The 20,700-nt window shown below is 34.5% G+C and overlaps 2 protein-coding genes and 2 pseudogenes across 5 annotated transcripts; 2 read left to right on the forward strand and 2 right to left on the reverse strand.

Annotated features, from left to right (window-relative positions):
• On the forward strand, nucleotides 1–3,280 carry LOC146918674 (mitochondrial carrier protein CoAc2-like; annotated as a pseudogene). The gene is made up of 7 exons (XR_015016704.1): nucleotides 1–18; nucleotides 1,006–1,224; nucleotides 2,158–2,391; nucleotides 2,502–2,628; nucleotides 2,693–2,877; nucleotides 2,953–3,075; nucleotides 3,163–3,280. The product of XR_015016704.1 is annotated as a mitochondrial carrier protein CoAc2-like (transcript).
• A 1,144-nt stretch (nucleotides 3,281–4,424) lies between these two features.
• LOC146918675 (pentatricopeptide repeat-containing protein At2g15690, mitochondrial pseudogene) lies at nucleotides 4,425–5,990 on the reverse strand (annotated as a pseudogene). Its single transcript, XR_015016332.1, has one exon. The product of XR_015016332.1 is annotated as a pentatricopeptide repeat-containing protein At2g15690, mitochondrial pseudogene (transcript).
• A 6,192-nt stretch (nucleotides 5,991–12,182) lies between these two features.
• On the forward strand, nucleotides 12,183–14,218 carry LOC146918676 (uncharacterized). Of its 2 annotated transcripts, none has more exons than XM_085720299.1 (4): nucleotides 12,183–12,334; nucleotides 12,667–12,817; nucleotides 12,893–13,191; nucleotides 13,921–14,218. In XM_085720299.1, the coding sequence occupies exons 1-3, from the start codon at nucleotides 12,316–12,318 to the stop codon at nucleotides 13,185–13,187; spliced, it is 465 nt and encodes a 154-aa protein (XP_085576425.1). In that variant the 5' UTR covers nucleotides 12,183–12,315; the 3' UTR covers nucleotides 13,188–13,191; nucleotides 13,921–14,218. The 2 variants fall into 2 exon arrangements, with proteins under 2 accessions (XP_085576425.1, XP_085576426.1); XM_085720300.1 differs by having other exon boundaries at nucleotides 13,941–14,218.
• A 342-nt stretch (nucleotides 14,219–14,560) lies between these two features.
• LOC146918677 (F-box protein At4g22280-like) lies at nucleotides 14,561–17,772 on the reverse strand. Its single transcript, XM_085720301.1, has 4 exons — nucleotides 17,684–17,772; nucleotides 16,309–17,296; nucleotides 16,010–16,200; nucleotides 14,561–15,794 (listed from the first exon to the last, which is right to left on the reverse strand). Exons 2-4 carry the CDS (start codon nucleotides 17,239–17,241, stop codon nucleotides 15,716–15,718), a joined length of 1,203 nt encoding a protein of 400 aa, XP_085576427.1. The 5' UTR covers nucleotides 17,242–17,296; nucleotides 17,684–17,772; the 3' UTR covers nucleotides 14,561–15,715.
• Between the last annotated feature and the right edge of the window lie 2,928 nt (nucleotides 17,773–20,700).

Consider the following 20,700-nt stretch of genomic DNA (forward strand, 5'->3'; position numbering starts at 1 on the left):
ATGACCGATACGTGTCAGGTACGACTAACTTGTACACCGACACGACTAACTTATAATCCGACATCGACGCTTCTGTCTTACATATTTCCTTTTAAAAAAAAAAATTTAAAAGAAAATAATAAGAAATAAAAATACAAGTCTAACAACGCTATCAAAAACATATTGTCTCTTCTTTTGATCATTTTCATTAATGTGAATGTTTATTTATTATCTTTTTTAGTTATGATTACACACTGGGCACATATACTATTAATTTTAAATTTAATTTTTTAATAACTTATCGAGACCGTATTGTATATGGGATTTTGAAAAATGTCCAGTATCACCGTGTCGGTATCGTATCGGTATCGTTTCAGGTATCATATGTGCACACTAACTAGGCATTATACTAATAATAATAATAACTACATAGAATAATAACTCACTAACCAAACCAGAGTACAGAGTACAGCTAAGCAGCATGTAAGTAAGTAACTAACTATATCCGACTAACTAACTTAACTACAGTTACAGCTAAATCATGTAAGTAACTAACTGTATGAATAACTAACAAGAAGAGTGTTATACAAGTTTCGTTTCTTATAGGTGAACCGTTGCATGAGCTTGCTTTTCAATATTCATTCTCACTCTTAACCATACATAAGCCATAGCAAACCATTCAACCGACTTGCTCCTTCATAGCAAACCATTATTCACCATTACAAACATAATCAATCGTAGAACTCTCTGGTTTAGGTATCTTTTTTATTTGTTTCTTGTTTCTTGTTTTTCTTTCTTTCTTCTTCTTCTTCTTCTTCTTCTTCATCTCTTCTAACAAGTTTTCATCTTCCTTCAGGTATCATTTTGTATCTTCTTTATTTCTTTCTTTCTTTCTTTCTTTCTTTCTTTCTTTCTTTCTTTCTTTCTTTCTTGTTTCTTTCTTCTTCTTCTTCTTCATCTCTTCTAACCCTTAACATTGTTAACTTATTGTCCTTTAACTGAACATGGTTTATCTTTTTTGTGCAGATGGCAGGGGCTAACAACATTCACAATCATCACCATATTTGGACTGAAGAGGAAGAAGATCAACTTCTTCTGGCAAGGGCAATTTTCCCTAACAGACGTGACTGGATAAGGATCAGGCAAGATCCAAGGTTTCATGCTTTCTTTGGCCACATGACTGTGGATGCTTTACGTGTAAGTGGTTTGTCAATTGTGCATTTCACTGTTATGGATATTGTTATGGTAATGAATAGTTTGGCTTCGATTTTATTAGTGTAAATTTTGATAATTGAATCATTGAAAGTCAATGTAGAGTTTTAGAGAATAACAAAAGCTGAGTTTTTGCATTCCTAAGTCCTAACCATTACTGTTACATAAGAGGGGAACTTAACTTAAACTGCTTAAACTAACTCGAAAAACTAATTCACCTGAATCAGTTAGTAAGTTAGTTACAGTTACAGACATAAGGTATCGTAGGTTCTATACTAGCTCGTAAATAATGTGATCTTGAATACTATGAACCATTGACACTATACACGGGCACCAAAGTCGACACCAGTAATAAGTTGAAAAAATGAATTAATTGAACGTAATCACGTATGAAGCACTGTGATCTTGAAAACTATGAAGCATCGACATCAAATACGAAACTGACACGTCGACACCGATGAGTATTTGAGAAAATAATTTAATTGGATGTAATCACATATGTGATGTCGTGTCGTTGTCGGATATCTGAACCATATCGGATACGTCTTCCACAAGAAGTGTCGGTGCTACATGTAATGTAGTCATTTTGATTATACATCACAGTTTTATTCTTTCCCTTATAATTATCATTCTCAATTTTTCACTTCTAGCAGTATTGATGTTTTCCCTCTTTTTTCTTATGCTTTTTTCTGCTATGCATACACTAGTAAAGTAAAGATATTGTGTAAGATTGCGCGAGTGTGGGGAGATAATGGCCAGAAACACAGACATGAAATTTCGTTGCGTGTAATTAGAGAATGGCTTTTCTTAAACTAAACGACCAATTGACCATAGATCGATTGATCACAATCATTCTTTGCAGACCCGAAGAACTGAGTTTTATAGCACAGGACTGTCTGGATCAGTTAGGAGAATCAGGTAGATAAAAATCATAGGTAGGTGATTTATCTACTATCAATTAATCAGAATCACCAATGCAAAATTATTTGCAGGGGAAATGGAGCAAGTGTGGCAAGGATTATTCCTTATGCAGGTCTTCAGTATATGTCCTATGAGGAATACCGAAGATTGATCGTGCAAGCTTTTCCTAATGTTTGGAAAGGTCCTACCCTTGACCTTATGGCAGGGTCACTCTCAGGAGGGATAGCTGTACTTTTTACCTATCCGCTTGACTTAATTCGGACCAAGTTACCTTATCAGGTAAAATATATTTTTCATCAGAAATCAAATCAATTGTCATCCATGACTTTGGTTGTATTTTGCGATTACATTAAGTGTTAACTTCAATGCGTTTGAAATTGAAACCGCAGGTTGTTAGTCCAACCAAGTTGAATGTGTTGGGGATGGTAAATAATGAACAAGTTTATCGAGGGATCCATGACTGTCTTTCAAAAACTTATAAAGAGGGTGGCATTAGAGGTCTCTATAGGGGAGTAGGTATGCATTTAAATCTGCTTGTGTTTGGAACTGTTAATTCAGCAAGCAGTATTGTATTCCACAGCTCCGACACTCTTTGGAATATTCCCATACGCGGGTTTGAAATTCTACTTCTATGGGGAAATGAAGCGCCATGTACCCGAGGATTACAAGAAAAGCATCATGGCGAAACTCACATGTGGATCTGTTGCCGGTTTACTTGGTCAGACCTTCACATATCCTCTTGAAGTTGTCAGGAGGCAAATGCAGGTAGTTTGCTTTATTTGGTCGTCTGGAAATTATAGATGGATATTGAGTAACATGATACAAAGTTAATCTAACTAGGTTCAAAAACTCGTGGCATCCGAGGAAACTGAATTGAAAGGGACCATGAGATCCATGGTTTTGATTGCTCAAAAGCAAGGCTGGAAGACCCTGTTTTCAGGGCTGAGTATCAACTACATAAAGGTGAGAAGAATCATAGAACATTAAAGTAATTCACACTCTAGGACCGTTCTGTATAACTAAGCATTTTTTTTTTTTTTTGCAATTCAGGTTGTTCCATCTGCGGCCATTGGCTTCACAGTTTATGATACCATGAAATCATGCCTGAGAGTACCATCAAAAGATGAAGTAGACTAACAAAAGAATCAGTCAACCATGCTCACATTAGGAATAAGCTCCTAACTTCTCGCAAGCTTCAAACTGGCTTCTTCTTCTCATTATATTCACATTGTTTTCACGTATTATTTTAGTTGCACATTGCATTCTTTCGGATTGTAAATAGAGATAGAGGTTATTACGCGCTATACCAACAAACAATACCCTGATTCAGATCTCATTGATTTCATTAAAGTAGGAAATAGATAGTTTGATTTCAACAGGACAAACTGTTTATGTACAATTAACAAATAAATTGTACTTTTTGAATGTGCAAGTAGAGATAATGATATAGAAATGTTGACACAGTCACATCCTTTCACTGTATTCAGTTTATCTATGCCGCCACTGAAATACTATTGCCTTCCAATTATCGTTAGTTATTTTAGTTCTGAACTCAACAAGCAATGCTGAATAATATATATCCACGGAGACCGATTTAAGCCAACCCCGCTTATTGGGATAAGGATTGGTTGTTGTTGAACAAACATGTACAATACGACAGAAAGAAAGAAAAATACTATATCGGGGGATTCATACATGAAACAAAACTTTGCTTGATCTTCCCAAACTAGGATTTCAATCTTACACATTTTGGAAGCAAACAAAACGATCTAGCAATATATCATCATGTCAGAGTATCTACATTTGAGTGCTTTTTACCAACACTACCAATAATCTACACAGGAACATCCTTCTTCTTATTCTATCCAAATTGTTGTTCACATATGTTAGTTGCACATTGCATTCATTCAGATTGTACATAGAGATAAAGGTCGTTATGCACTATACCAAGAAAAAGAACCTTGATTCATTGATTTCATTGAAGTAGCAAATAAATTTTATGTTGTTCAGACAGGATAATTAAAGGATAAATTGCACATTTTAAATGTACAAATGGCGATAATGTATTCGGTTTATTCTACGCAACCACCACCATATTTCTATTACGTTCCAATTATCTTTGGCTATTTAGTTCTCAACTCAATTAGACAAGCCATGATCAATAAGATATCTGCAGAAACTGATGTAATATCACAACATGCTCATGTTGTTCAAAAATGAGGAAAAGCAAATAATTAATTATACTGTTGGCCTTTTTAACTCTTCTAGTCTAACAAACATGCACGACAAAGAAAATAAGCTATACAGGTTAATTCATAGATGGAATAAAATTTTCTTTCATCTTTCCAAACATGGATTTGAACCTTACAGATTTTTGGCAGCAAACAAAATACAATCTAGCAATATATCATCAGAGTATCTACATTTGTCTACATTTTTACCAACACTACCAATAATCTCCACAAGAGCATTTTCCATCTTTGAAATGATGGAATCTCTTGTTGTCCCTCACAATGAGCTCCCTTCCAACAATCTTGGACATGATTTTGATAGCATTGTGACAGTCTCCACATATACGTAGATTCTTGATAATTCTAAGCGTAGTCCTCGGTGGAGTACTGATGAGACCATAAGCAATTGCCAAACGTTCACTATGATACTGCAAAGCCTTTTCTTTTTCCTCCTCATCAATGTCATGGAGAACGTATCTCGTATCAGGAACATAACCTGCTTCCCTCATCTGCCCAGTCAAACCTCTCAATTTCACATCACCCTCTTCTTTATAGGGCATATTACACCGATATTCACTCACTCTATTCTTCTCCTCCAGCATGTTAATTGCAGACTGCTTCTTTCTCTGAGGGAGTGGCACTTTATCAGCAGCAGCTTTCGAAGGATCAAGAACAGTTAACAGCTCATCAGCATGATCCTCACGTTCTAAGTCTCCATGAATTCTCGCAAAATTTCGCAGAGTCTCCCAAACCTCAACTCCGGCTTCAATTGGCATATTCTCAATAAACTCCTGAGCTTCATCCAACTGACCAGCACACCCCAAAATATTAACAACACCCAGATAATGCTCCATCCCCGGAACAATTCCACACTCCTTCATCGATTCAAACTGCATTAAACCTTCTTCCACACCGTCTACCAACGCACACGCCGCCAAAACCAATGCAAAACTTTCCTCATCAGGCACTACCCCTTGTTGCCTCATCTGCTTAAAAACCAACAAACCATCATTCCCTAAACCATTCACATTATACCCACTAATCATCAAATTCCACGAACCGACATTTCTCTCAGGCATTTTATCAAACACTTTCCGCGCATCCTTCACACAACCACATTTCACGTACAACCCAATCAATCTATTACACAATTCAACATTCCCTCCGAATTTTGATCTTCTCAAGAATTCATGAACCCTTTTCCCTAATTCAAGTGACTTCAAATCCGCACATAGTTTCAAAAGAGAAAGAAAATCACTATAATCTGCAAAAACACCTTGACCCATTAATTCTAAAATTTGATTTACGTTACCCTCTTGAAGAAAATGCGCAAAGTTTGCATTTTTATGTTGATTGCGGCTTTGATGATGGTTCAATTTTGGTTGGATTGAAGGGTTACCCATACGTAAAGGCGGGGTTTTTCTGGGAGTGAAACGACGGTTGTTGGAGCCGTTTTGACGAGGGTGAAGGTTGGTGGCATGGTGATGAACTGCATAGGTGCAGAAAGGAGTGGAAGAAGATGAAGATGAAGCCATTGATGCTTGAAGTTTAAGCTCCATGGAAATGCTACTGTTACTATCTTCTATCCATTCGTCAAATAAAATGAGATTATTTTGATGAGTAAAAAAACTATGGTTATTAAAAAAACAAATTAAGAGATAATTGATAAGTTTTTAATTAATTAGCTTTTATAAAAGTATTTTTTTTTTTGACAGAAGCTTTTATAAAAGTATTTGAACTTCGTCAATTTAGTTTTTACAGTAAATAAAAATCTAAACAATGTAAACATACTGCATAGTCTCTAAACTATATTAAATCTTTTAGGTTGTGTTTGGATCACCAAAGAAAGTAAAAGGAAAGATTGTAAGAGGAAAGATTGTTAAAGGAAAGAAAGTATGAAGAAAGTGAATGGAAAGTGACATGATTTGTTAGGTTGTTTGATTATAGTGAAAGTGAATAGAAAGTGGAAGGAAAGAATAAACTATATTTTGTAAATGTCATTTATACCCTTTTATAAAAATGATATATACACATGTATTATACAATTTTAATTTAATATAAACAAGATGATGGGTGGGTTTTATGTCTTTTCAATAAAAAGACACTTTCTGCAACGTTTCTCACCAAGTTGGAGTGGATTGTTTTTTGCTGCGGGACCCATCAAAAAGTTTCTTTCCATCCTTGTTTATAATCAAACCAAACCATGGAAGCACAAAATCCCAAAAACTTTCTTTCCTATTAGGCCCCCTTCCTTCCACAATCTATGGTTCCAAACAGACCCTTAATTTAGTAGTCTATGCTACTAATATGCTATTTTTTTTTTTTTTACAATCTCTGCTACTAACATGTTAAAAACTAAATTTATAAATTTTTATTTACTGTAAAAACTAAATTGACGAAGTTCAAATACTTTTATAAAAACTAATTAATTAAAAATTTATCAATTATCTCTTAATTAATTAAAAACTAAACTGATTGTTTATTCAATAATAAAGAGTTGTTTTATACCTCAATTAAATAAGTAATAAGTCATTTGTCCAATAAACATAGACATTTGATACTAAAAAAGAATTTTATCATTCTAAAATCAATATAATTAATAAACTCAATTTCAATTTTTCTCGATGTTTGTAGAACGGCTGGATGGTGAGTTAAGGGTGAAAGACATGAGGATTTTCAATGAAAGTTTGCTTTCAAAGTGGAGATGGCGGTTATTAACCGAGGGTAATCCTCGGTGAAAAATGTGTTGGTGTCGAAGTATGGTGTCGAGGTGGCGGTGAACCTGGATTTAAGTAGTGTTAGCACTCTTCATATTCTTAAAGCCTTCAAACTTGTTTCTTTTTCTCATTTTATTCACATATTATTTTGGATTTAAGTAGTGTTAGCACTCTTCATATTCTTAAAGCCTTCAAACTTGCTTCTTTTTCTCGTTTTATTCACATATTATTTTAGCTGCACATTGCATTCTTTCGGATTGTACATAGAGATAGAGGTCATTATGTAACCATACTGACAATACATTGATTCATATCTCATTGATTTCATTGAAGTAGGAAACAAATTTTATGTACCAAACTATATATATGTACAATTAAAGGATAAATTGCATTTTTTGAATGTGCATTGCAAGTTGAGAGAATGATATAGAAATTGTTTATTCACAGTAAATATGGTCATGTTCAACCATACTCACACATATTTATCTCTGGTCATCTATCTTATAGTTGCTGCTTTTTCATGGTCCATAATAGGCTTTTACATAGGAGAAAAATTTATATCTTTATTTAAAATCTCGTTTTTTAGTTCCTCCATTTTAAGTTGACATTCAAATATTTGATGATGTAAGTGTCTTTGATTTTACGACAATGTTTGATCAAATTATCATTTAATGTTTTTTTTTGAAAGGAAAAATTATCATTTAATGTAACCATGCCCGAAACTACTTAGCATAGGATAAATAATCAAACGGTAAAAATTCCTCTTCTGCTAGCCAAAGTGTTACTAGACCCCAAACATTTGCAGACATAAACAATTATTGGCGTAAGTAAAACATGTTAAACTTTTGTACCCAAAAAAAACATGATAGTTTTTTTTTTTTTTTTTAAATTCACTCATACTATTTGTTGTAATTCATTTACAATGCAAAAACAATTCTATTGATGCTGCATCAAAATTAAATTCTTTTTTTTTTGGTAAAAAAAATTCTTTATATAATGTATAATATAATATATATTCGAAAAGAGCAAGCAAAAACTTATAATCTGGTCTTCCAGCTCACCTTCCTACAAACTTCTAAATAATACACCTAAAAAGTCAATTTTGCTTATATTTAGAAATGGATGGAGTATAAGTTAATAAATATCTTACCAAAATACTCCCTTTGTTCCTTTTTAAGTTTTTTTTTTTAAGGAACTTCCGTTTCATTTTAAGTGTCGTTTTAGTATATCGTTGTCATATGTCATTTCTAAAAGGGTTATAAAACAATTCCCATAAGTTGCATTCATAACTAATTTATTCGAAATGTATCTCTAATGTCAATATGCTATATTTTAGCTAGTACCAAGTTGGAGGATTACATGGCATATTTTGAAAGCTAGTATGATAAGTTTTGGCCACACAATAACCAATTTTCATATAGTAAGTATCTAATTTCCAAATAATAACAGAAGTAAAAATAAATCCAGTAATCATATGCAAGTTTCAAATTCAATTTTCCAAAGCTATGTGTATATGCATCGATTGCGTTGTCTTAACACTTTCCTCCAACATCAATACTAATATAAACACACATATTAACATAAAAGAATATCATAGAACAAATAAGTAAGGTTATCTAACTATATCACACTATTCTAAATTAAATGTTATCATTCATATGGTTTACCAAATTAACTGGAGCTGTTGAGTATATCAAATCATTGATGTATATGTTTTCAGTTTTCACACACATAAATACATTTGCGTGTAAGTGTTAAGTTGAGTAAATTAAATCAAAATTACAAGGATAAAATTAGCAAAGAAATGATAAAAAGAAACTTTTACTACTTTTACTATAAAATATTAAGAAACCCTTTTATTAATTTCTACACAGTACGCATGATGTTCTTTTCTGATACCTTAATGTCCTCGAGCTACTGATTGGTTACCACTGCCACGCTGGCACAAGATCCCACTATATGATTGGTTCAACTATTTGCCATTTGGATCAAACCCTTTTTCTTAATGGTTAATACCCATTGAAATATCCACCTCCATGAACTAACATAAGACTCAAATATTCAATGTTACACAAACTTTTGACAAATCCAAACAGTAAAAAAACTCTTGACCAATAAAAAAAAATATTATATTGAATTGGCCAAAATTTGAGAACACTCTCATTGGCTATTTGAATTGTCGTACGTTGTCTCTGCCATTACCATTTACGAGAAAATCTTGTGTGGTCCTGGTTCACACAAGTGGTCTTTGGTCACACAAAGAGAAAAAAGAGAAGAGAGAGAAGAAAGAAGAGAGAGAATATGGAGAAGAGAGAAGAGAAGAGAGAGAAGGAAAAAACTTGTGTGTGTGACCAAACTAAAAATTCTTGGTCCTGGTCCACACAAGTGTTTCTCTACCATTTACCTCACTCACTTTACCCTAAGAAAAAAAACCCTTTTCTTTGTTTTTTTCTGAGACTATTTTCACTTCATAAATACATATATCCGTGCAAGATTTTGAGCATAACACAAATCTCAGTGTGAGATACCAACATAGGTGAAATATTAATATGATAAGTCAGTTCAGTGATTCTTATTGGTTGATCACTTATTTCACTGACTTTAGTTGTAAAAGAATTTATTATACTCTATGAATGTTAGGGCTCAAATGGAAGAGGGGAAAAGAGAACCAAGAATGGAAAATTTATATCTTTATTTGAAATCTCATTTACAAGTTCCTCCATTCTAAGTTGACATTCAAATATTTGATGATGTAAGTATCTTTGATTTTACCACAATGTTTTCAAATTATCATTTTGAAACTACTTAGCATATGATAAATAATCAAAAGGTAAAAATTCCTCATCTGCTAGCCAAAGTGTTACTAGACCCCAAACATTTGCAGACATCAACAATTATTGGCGTAAGTAAAACACGATAGATTATATTTTTATTTTAAATACACTCATACTATTTGTTGTAATTGATTTACAATGTAAAAACAATTCTATTGATGGTGCATCAAAATTAAATTCTTTATACAATATATAATATAATATGTAGTATTTGAAAAGAGGAAGCAAAAACTTATAATCTGGTCTTCCAACTCACCTTCTTACAAACTTTTAAATAAATGGTTTATGAGAGTATGTTAAGGTTATTATACGTACATTTTACGGTTTAATCTCACTTATCATTGACTAATTTGTTTTTTTCCTTATATATAAACCAAAAAAATGTTATAAAAATATATATAGACTCTCCTATTAGATTTGAAAAGCTCCTCTCACCTGTTATTTAATTTTTTTTGGTAAGTAGTTCTTATATTTAATTTTAATACATTACTCCCTCCGGTCCTATATATAAGAAAAGATTATTTTTTTAGATACATTTAATAATTAATGTATCTAGTCTTCATCGTAAACGAGATACATTAATTATTCAATGTACCTAAAAAAAGAATATTTTCTTATATATAGGATCAGAGTGAGTATTATTTTTTTATTTATTTTTTTATGATGCTTGTAATTTTTTAATATAATATTTATTGCATCATAAGTGACTATTTTAAATCCCTAAACAAAAGTGACTAGAGTTGGTGCATTAAAAGAAAAGAGTCGTATGTAGTTGTAATGGATTATCTATGTTATTATAATGGACTAACAATGAATTAGTCAAAGTGGTAACATATTTGACCATCTTAAACACGCGATTATATGTTTGATTCTTAGTTTATGTGTATGAAAAATATCCAACTGGAGAGGAGAGAACTCACCATATGTAGGATAATGATATGTTGCACGACATGGTTTTTATCTTTTATTTAATGAGAAATCACAAACATATATCTTTCAGGGGCGTTGTGATGTGAATTCCAGTTACTACAAATCAATTCTATGATATAATATATTGCCTGTTTGGTTTGGCTTCTGAGAAGCAATTCTAGCCCAAAATCAATTCTCTACAGTGCCAAAAGCAATTCTAGCCAAAAACAACGTGTTTGGTTCAGCTTTTCAGAATTGCTTTTATCCTCCAAAAGCAATTCTCCATGAAGCTACAAATCCTAGCTTCTAGCTTTTCTAGAATCAATTCTCCTTGAACAACGTGTATAAGTTTGTATATTTTATTATTACAACATGTTATTTTACTTTATTGCCCTTTATCAATTCTCATTCTTTATCAATTCTCCTTTAGCTATGTCTATTTTAGTAATTATACATTCAAAAGCAATTCTACATAATTGCATCCAAACATAAATCATTTTGTTTAATCAATTCTACATAATTGTATCCAAACATAAATCAATTCTCTCAGAATCAATTCTGTCAGAATCAATTCTATCAGAATCAATTCTCTCAGAATCAATTATATTCAAAGCTGAACCAAACGGGCACTAAATAACTCTTCAATGATTTACTTTACACTTTAATCTTTATCCATTGGAAAAAACACTTCTTTGGACTATAGCAATACCGACGTGACAGTGATTATAGCAACATTGTTTAGATTATACTGACTTTTTGTTTTAGTATTTAGTATGTTGTTGTAATTATGCTGACAGTTTGCAAGCCTTATAATAGAGCAAAATGGGTGTAGTTTGTGCTGGTCGTACAAATTCGTGGGGGAAAGAGCGTCGTGCTAAATAGCACCGCTCCCATATGTATTCCATAAGTTCTTTGACGATGAGAACTCACCCCTAAGACATTTAATTGAACTTATGACTCAATTTGTTAAACACAGTGGTCTAACTTCTTTTTGTCTTCTATTCATAATGTGGCAAAAGCAAATTCAAGCATATTACACCAAATGCAGTTATGGTAAATAAGGTAATTAATGCTATTGGTGGTAAAAAATTCCACAAGTGGAACCTAGAAAGATGGTGATGGAAAACCAAGCCAAGCCAACAGGACAATGGTTAAGAAAAGGTGTTGCATCTCAAAGTCATTATTTATTTACTTTTGTTTCTCTAATCCCATTAGAAAATGAAAGAAAGAGAATCTCACTTCCTACTTCCCTCTAGTTTTCGTGTCTCTAATTGATCTTTACCACAACAAAACCAAGCCATGTAAAGGTTAGTTTCATGTCACCTTTTTCTTTTTGTTTGTATTCTTTTTTTAGATGTTTCTTAAAAATCCATTTATATCTATTTTTGCTTGATCCTCTTTTTCTTACTGTTATTTCCCTCTCTAGATATTGTTACTTCAACACACACACATTCATATTCACATTCACACTCTTCTGTTTTTTTGCTTTTAACTCTTCAACTTCTAAGAAAAATGTCTAATATTTGGGATGGTTGTTACCTATTTATTATTTTCATCTTCAATCCATTCTTACATTTCATTGTTGATGTTTTTTTTTCTTTTTCTGAATGTGTTTAGATTTCATGATCATGATCTTCGTGTTCATCATGTTTCATGTTCATGATGTTTCATGTTCATCATGTTCATGATCATCTCCATCTTCATTTCATCCATGCTACATGTTACATTACATCTTTCCAAACTTGATAGACTTTTACCTTATTTTTTCGTTGTTAATCTTGATATATTTTTTGACTTTTTCAAATATTCAAACTACTTCTACTTCAATCTTCTTCTTCTTCTGAGAATCTGATTTTGTTTCAGCTTATGAAAGGGAAAGGCATGAGATGACCTGCTTGTGCAATTATAATGATGGATGGTGCTTGTCTTGCAAAGAAAATCATGAAAAGCCCAAGAAGCCATGGCAGCAAGAAGAGAGGGAAGCTGGTGATGAAGTAGCATTTGAACTGTTTCGGTGCGTATTTATACTTTTGTTTTTATTTTTGTGATTTATAAATTTTTATTTTTATTTATTCTCTCTCTATTTTAGGTTGGATGAGTTGAAGAAGAATAGAATGAGGTTTGAAGTTGCTTTAGATTTGTGGGAAGCTATGAGTGAAGATGAAAAGTTAGTTTGGAGGGACCGTGGAGCAAGACATTGCTTTGAAGCAAGACTTCATGGATGGGAAGCTCTAGGTACGACATCCAGAGAGATGAAAGAAATGTATTGCCGACTTTCTAATGCAGTTGATGTTGCTAACGAAGAGAGAGCCAAACTGAGAGCCGCCACCGCTGCTGCTGCTAGTGCGGCTGAAGCCTCTTCCTCCAACCAAGGAGGTGAATAGCTAGGTATGTTTTTATTTGCTCATGTCATTTCTGTTTAGAATGTTCTATTCCTCTCTTCCTATATGTTTTTCATTTATTCATTTTCATTTATGATTGTTTGTTCCATGCATTGTTGATTTAATTTGAGAATGATCATCTATTGGTCACTGTTATTGATTTGGTAGTCTACTAGATTTAATGAAAATTATAAGATAGAAGATGAGATATGCTCACAAGAATTTTAATTCCCTCTTGCCTGCTAAATTAAACAAAACGAAACTAACATTGATGAAAGTTTACCCTTTCAGAAATCTATTGTCGAGTTTTTTGGATTCATAAGTTTTTTCAAAACTTCGCAATCATTTTTTTTTCTGTGTACAGATTTTTAGTGTCTATTATCGGTTGTTAGTCGCTTGAGGTGGATTTTTTTGGATTTGGGCATGTGCTGTTTTTGTGGCCTCTTTTGGTGTGTTTAGCAGACTATTTCAGGTTCTGTTTTGGTAGTCTTAGGTCTTATTTGAGGTTTGGGGATCAATAGCCTCTTAAAAAAAAAATTCAAAATTTACATTTGATTTGTTTTGCTCCCTGGTGTGCTGCTGCCGAGGTTTTTTCATGTTTTTAGCAGAGATTTTCTTTGAGTTGGTCTTGTTTTTTAGTTTGGCAAATGCTTCTGAGTTGAGGTTGTGTGAATAAGAGTAATAGTTGTGTAATAAATTCACTGACTCATTTATTTTCATTTGAATGTTGGAAAAGGTATGATGTGCTTACTGAAGGACAAAGGAAAGGACAGTGTGCTTAGCTTGACTGTTGGTGATATTAGGAGATGTTTACACTAGCCTCGACTCGACTCAAGTCATGAACTATTTTACTATTTACTATTATAGAATGTTTGTTTCCACGTTGGTGTGGAGTTAGACTCGCGTTTACTTAACTCTACTAGTTGTAGCTTACGTGCTACCGTGTGGTGTGTTCCTATCGTTGTTTTCAAGTTTACCAAACATACACTAAATTTCCTACTTATATATTGAACATATTGTGAGTTTGAATTTCATATTAGCTGAGCTTATTGACCATAAACATATTTAACTTATTTAACAAATTGAGGATTACAAATTCCACCAGAGTATTTGTCAACCTTTACCATATCTGATATTCTCAAAACTGACATAAAGTCCACCTGTTAAGATAGTTAAGTGTTAGTTAAATAGTTAGAAATTAGTTACTCACATTAATCACTATCTTTTATCAATCAAATATGCTTTCTTTCTATTATATGTGTATGATCCTATTTGAGGACATAGCCACTATGGGATATACAATACAACATGTTTTGAGATTATGGCGTTTTAACTCTTTTACAAAAAGGATATGAAATGTTGACAAGTGAAAAAAATATTTCTGAAGAAATGATTTGAGGTCTAAAAGAGTTAGTAGATGGTTGGCCCTTAATATTCCTTTGCTATCACGTTTTTTTTTTTTTTTTGGAACCAGCTAAATTTTATTAACAACGAGAGGGTACAAGACACACCGCCACTCGGGGGCAGAAAAACAAACAAAATACAAAAGTCTCCGACATACCGGAAAACTCCACAGCCATAATCCCTAATGACCCCAAAAAACCAGAACCAAGCCTTGGCCAAAAAACACACTGGCGAAGCGCCCTGCAGCTAAAAACAGAAAACTGATACTGCTGAATATGCAAGCTGACAGCAGCCAGAAACTGCACCCCTAACGAAGCAAACACTCCTTTGAGTTCCAATGCCATTCATAAAACATACAAGCCGACGAATTCAACCGGCTCAAACACCATCTCCATGAAAAAACCTTAATGGCCTCCACTAACTCATCCACTTCACCAATATTATAGTTGAAAATTCTGTCGTTTCTAGCCCTCCAAATACTCCACACTACCGCATGCCAAATCATTCAAAAACCATTACGGATCTTATTGCTGATCGCAGCACCATCCCAGCACTCCCAGAGAATAAATAAATTTGGCGGTGTCAAAAAGTGCATTCCCAGCCATCTCATGATACTGTCCCACACCTTCCTTGCAAAGTCACAATGCAGGAACAAGTAGTTTGCCAATTCCAACTCCCCTTCACACATCACACAATCTAAAGAGGTTTCCTTGTCGGAATCCTATTATGAAGTAGTTTCCAAGAAAACGCCACAACTTTAGAAGGAGCCACACTCTTCCAAATCCGCGAGAACACCCTACCTTCCACAATCACAATAGACCCATCCTCAAGCATCAACCCTTCCAACTTTGTATACATAGATTTCGCCGTAAACCTCCCATTCTCATCCAACCTCCACCACCAAGCATCCTCCACTTGGCTCCCCCTAAAATCCTCCAAATCCTCCAACAACTCCTATGCTATCACCTTGTCTTGCTGATTTCACATTTGGTTGAATATTCATTATATGCAATTTCCAAAATGTCGTTTTGGCCTTTCACCAAATACTAGTTCCACAATAATATAGTTTAAAAAAGACTAGATATACTTTAAGGTGGACAAATAAATATTGTTGTACAAAGAGATAGCTAGTTGTAGTCGACATTACTGCCACCGCCATTGTCCTCAAGATGTATTGCTCTATCCATCATATCTGCTGCTTCAAACCTTGCACCAGTAAATACTAAAAATTAATCAAATAAGTATTTTTGGTGAATGGAAAGGGACAAAACCCACTGCAAAGAAAGCAACTATCATATATAGATCATATCTATACATTTTGACATAAATTTATAACTGTTTTATATAAGATAAAAGTGGTGTAATTGTAAATACAGTTTTAATCTTTAAGCAAAAACTGAGTAATGTGTAAAAATCAATACCTAAAAGTTACTATGCCTGCCTTCCTAACGATGTCAATTGCAACAAGTGGTGGAGAGTCTTGAAGTAGATATGCTACCATTTCTATTATCTTCTCTTTATATATCGTTACATCACCCACATCCAGTTTCAATGACTTCAATCTAACAAAGCAAGGTAGTTGATTTCTCATTGAATCATTATTTCTTAGAACCTGCATGATTAGAGCGAATTGGATACATTCAAATGAATATTCTGATTAATACCTATCATGAGCAACATAAAAAATATAAAGAGGAGAAAAGATACTAAAGTAACTTACCATAAGCATCATCTTAAGGGTTTCGAAACCGAGAGTCATTATCTTGACATTAGCGAGTAATTGCAACCAACTCATGACGATTAAACGTTCATTTGATAGACAAAGAAAAGAGTAAACAATATTTACTTCTTCAAGGAAAGGTAAATGGCATGCAAAGGAGGCTGGGAAAGAAGGACGGCCATTGATGGTGAGAGAAGTAAGTTTTGGAGTACAAAACACAACTTTGTAATTGTTAGCTTCTTCAAACAAGTGGGTATTATCTATGGTCAGACTAGAAACGTTGGAATTGGATATGGAGAGGGTTTGGGCATCATCCTGTAAAAACCAACCCATAATGAACAAATAACTCAACATGTTGCATATTGAAAAGGGCTCAGCACAGCCATTGTCACTTGTAGTGAAGGTGAGATCAGTAAGATGCAAGGTTTTCAATGCCGGCAAGTTCAAAGATTTTGGAAACATCTTACCACGGCCATATGAACATGTATACCGAAAGTCAAGCTTAAGAAATGTCAAAGAATGACAATTAAAAATGGAAGTGGGAAATTCGAGATCCTTTACGTTCCATCGCTCAACCTTGATCGTGACTTGTTGCACATTATGTGACGCAGCATATTTCATGACCTCTAGGAGTGTGGTTTTAGGGCAATATACGGCATCATCATGTACATATTCTAGGCTATGAAGGGGAAGAGAGCCGTCACGACCAGACAAGATTTGGGATGCAAATTTGTTGAAAATATCACTCCTCGGCTTCTTGGTGTGATGCAACGTGATATTAGTGAGACTTTTCCAAAGGTTCTTCCATCGTTTAGACAAAACACAAGTCTGAACAGATTGTTTTATATTCATAAATTCAATTATATGCAGAAGGACATGGTCAGGCAGTTCACTAATTCTATCACTTTTCTTTTGTCTTTTCCTCTTCATCATTCCTTCGTTTCTTTATCTTTAACTTTATCTTTGTCTGCGGTAATACTTGACTGACCTAACAAAGTTACACAAATACTTCTTAAAATCATTTTGTGCAGTGAACATAATCGATTTTCAATGAAACTGAGTTGAATTTATATTGATGTATGTTTAGATGTATGTGTAAAAGTGAATTTGACAATAACTTTAAGACCAAAATCAAGTGCAGAAGCCAAAAACTACAGATTTTAGCTTCAAATTGAATCAATTCTACAAGCAAAATTAATTCTTATTTAAATCATTCAAACATGATATAATCAATTCTAAAGAGTCTAGTTTGCATCATAAACACATATCCAAAACAAAATATACATAAAACATGTTATAATAATTTTATCAAACTCGTGTAAACTAATTATGGCATGTCTATGACGAATCTAAGACATATCAAAACGTTTCTGACCTCTTAAATTGTCTTCCTTCAATTCTTGGATCGGCAGCGTCTCTGTTCTGTTCTGTTTTTTGCACGACACAAATCTGCCTCTGGATTTTAATCCTAGGTTTATTTATTTATTTAGTTTATTGGGCTCTTGTAATATTTATGACCCGATTGCTTGCCTCGCACGCTCCAAAAAATTACAATAATACTTTTCAATGGTAGTTAATGTCGTTAGCTCTAAACTTAATGTTTAGAGCAAAATACAGTTGATTGTGGATATTAAAAGGAAGAGCAGTGTTATTTGAGCAACAATTTGAGACAACTATGGTGACAAAAATTTTTTCATCCTTTTTATTGGTAAAAAACAATAAAGAGAGAAAAATAAGAGAAATGATATTTTGACAACTACTTTTTGACAACTTTTGGACAACTTTCCCTCTCATACTCACATGATATTGTTATCCTCTCTCTTCCTTTTTCTCTCTCCATTGTTTTTGACCAATAAGAAGTGAGAAAAACAAGGTTGTCAACAAAGTTGTCATCAAATGGATGTCAAAATATCATTACTCGAAAAATAAAGATAGAAAATAAGAATATAATGTGAATATGAGAGACAAAGTTGTCATAAAGTTGTTGGACATATATCATTTCTCTAAAAATAATTTCGGGTGTGTGAGAGCTGTTGTGAATTCGGACTCAAAATCACACCAATACAAACTATGATGTGTGGAGCAAAGGAAAGTAGTAACCAATTTCAAAGTAAACACAAGCAATAACAGCAATAACAACACCTAGATCTAATCTAGGAATCAAAGTGAAAAGCTCAAAACCACAAGCATATGAAAGCAAGAAAGAAAACAACAAACACACCAAGAGATGATTACCCAGTTCGGTCCTAACTTGACCTACTCTGGGGGAGAGATTGATCTCTCCAATCCACTATCAATGAGTTCTTACAAAGGGATACAAATGGGTTACAAGAAATTAGCTTCAACAAGCTCACAAAGAACAACCCTAATTTCTACCCATTTTCCCAATCTCACCAATGAACAAGACACTCAATGATTTTCACTCACCCAAGGTGTTTACAATGTTTTTCCCAACCCAAGAGAACTCTAATCAAAGACCCTCAACCCTAAAGTTACCTCCTTTGATTTCCCAAGTTTTCCTCTCTTCAAGCTCTCCTTCAAAATCTGCAAAGAACACTTAAATAGTACTCTGCAACCGTCAAAATCGTGTCACGCTTTCCCAAATCGTGACACGTTTGGTGCGTACGACCCAAGGTACGACCAACCTTATCCTGAAAACTTGCCCAGCAAGCCGAAAATCGTGTCACGTTTTCCCGAAATCGTGTCACGATTGGACACCCTGCAAAACATGCTCACGGCACTACCAAAATCGTGACACGCTTGCCAAATCGTGTCACGATTGTGTTTTTTCACAAACTCAATTTGGAAGGCATAAACAACATTCTCCACCTTGCCTTCAAATTGATGATGATGCCACTTTAACCATCAACCACCAATCTCCTTTTCTTTTCCTTGCATCCAACTACACCAAGTAGCTCCACAAGTCTACACCAAACCCTCTTCAACCACGGAACGTCTCCCGCTTCCTTGAAGATCACCTTGCATCCAATCACCCTTGGTCTTTTAGGCAATCACACAAGTCACACCATACATTCTTCAAACCCCGGAATGCCTTCCGTCCTCATGAAGAATTCACATGCTCACAACTAGAGCATAGCACCCAAGGCCTCCATAGTTGTACCATTCCTAGTGTCACCAACTCCACCTCAAGTTGAGCTTTCTCTACCTCAACTTCCAAATGCATACACACACTATGCTTTCGCCTTGTAACTCCACCTCAAAGGTTGATCATGAGTATTATTCACACCGCCTCTCCAGGCTGATGTTGAGTGTTTAACGTCTCTCCAGACGAACACCGCTCTACAAAGAATCAATACCAAGGTGAGAAACCTCACCATCATCCTCCCAACAACTCACCACCAAAGCACCCGCATCCTCATACTCCTCGGACACAACTTGTGCGGAGTTCTCATTGTCCTCCGGACAATCCCTCTTGAAGTGACCAAACTTGTGACACTTAAAGCACTTATACTTATCCTTGTTACCGCTCTTTGAGCTTCCTCGGTTACCTCTACCTCCACCATTTCCTCTTGAAACACTAAGGCCTTCACTGTTTTCATCCGCTCTCAAGTCCTTGGACTTGGTCAACTCCTTGGTTCTCAAAGCCGCTTGAACTTCTTCCAAGGTGACAGTGCCTTCTTTGCCATAGAGCATGGTATCCTTGAAGGATTCAAATGATCTCGGTAGAGCACACAACAAGAGTATAGCTTTGTCTTCGTCTTCAAGTTGCACCTCAATGTTCTCCAAATCATCAAGGATTTTGTTGAACTCCGTCAATTGCTCCATCACGGTCTTTGACTCCACCATCTTGAATGAGTAGAGTTGTTGCTTAAGGAATTGCCTATGAGCCAAAGACTTGGTCATATACAATGACTCCAACTTTGACCACATCGACGCCGCGGTAGGTTCCTTCGCGACATCCCTCAAAACTTTGTCCCCGAGGCACAAGACAATGGCACTCCTAGCCTTGTCCACCATCTCGGTCTTCTCCGCTTGTGTCATGGTGACCGGCAACGCACCTTCACCCTTCAAAGCTTTCTCACACTTTTGTTGTATCAACACCGCTTGCATCTTCACCTTCCATAACCCAAAATCATTACTTCCAGTGAACTTTTCAATATCCCACTTTGAACCCATGGTACTCACTTAACCAATTCACTCCTATGCCCCACGGTGGGCGCCAATTGTTGTGAATTCGGACTCAAAATCACACCAATACAAACTATGATGTGTGGAGCAAAGGAAAGTAGTAACCAATTTCAAAGTAAACACAAGCAATAACAGCAATAACAACACCTAGATCTAATCTAGGAATCAAAGTGAAAAGCTCAAAACCACAAGCATATGAAAGCAAGAAAGAAAACAACAAACACACCAAGAGATGATTACCCA

The sequence above is a fragment of the Medicago sativa genome, chromosome 6 (assembly GCF_051527215.1).
Source record: "Medicago sativa cultivar Bolivia chromosome 6, Bolivia_mono, whole genome shotgun sequence".
Lineage (NCBI taxonomy): Eukaryota > Viridiplantae > Streptophyta > Magnoliopsida > Fabales > Fabaceae > Medicago > Medicago sativa.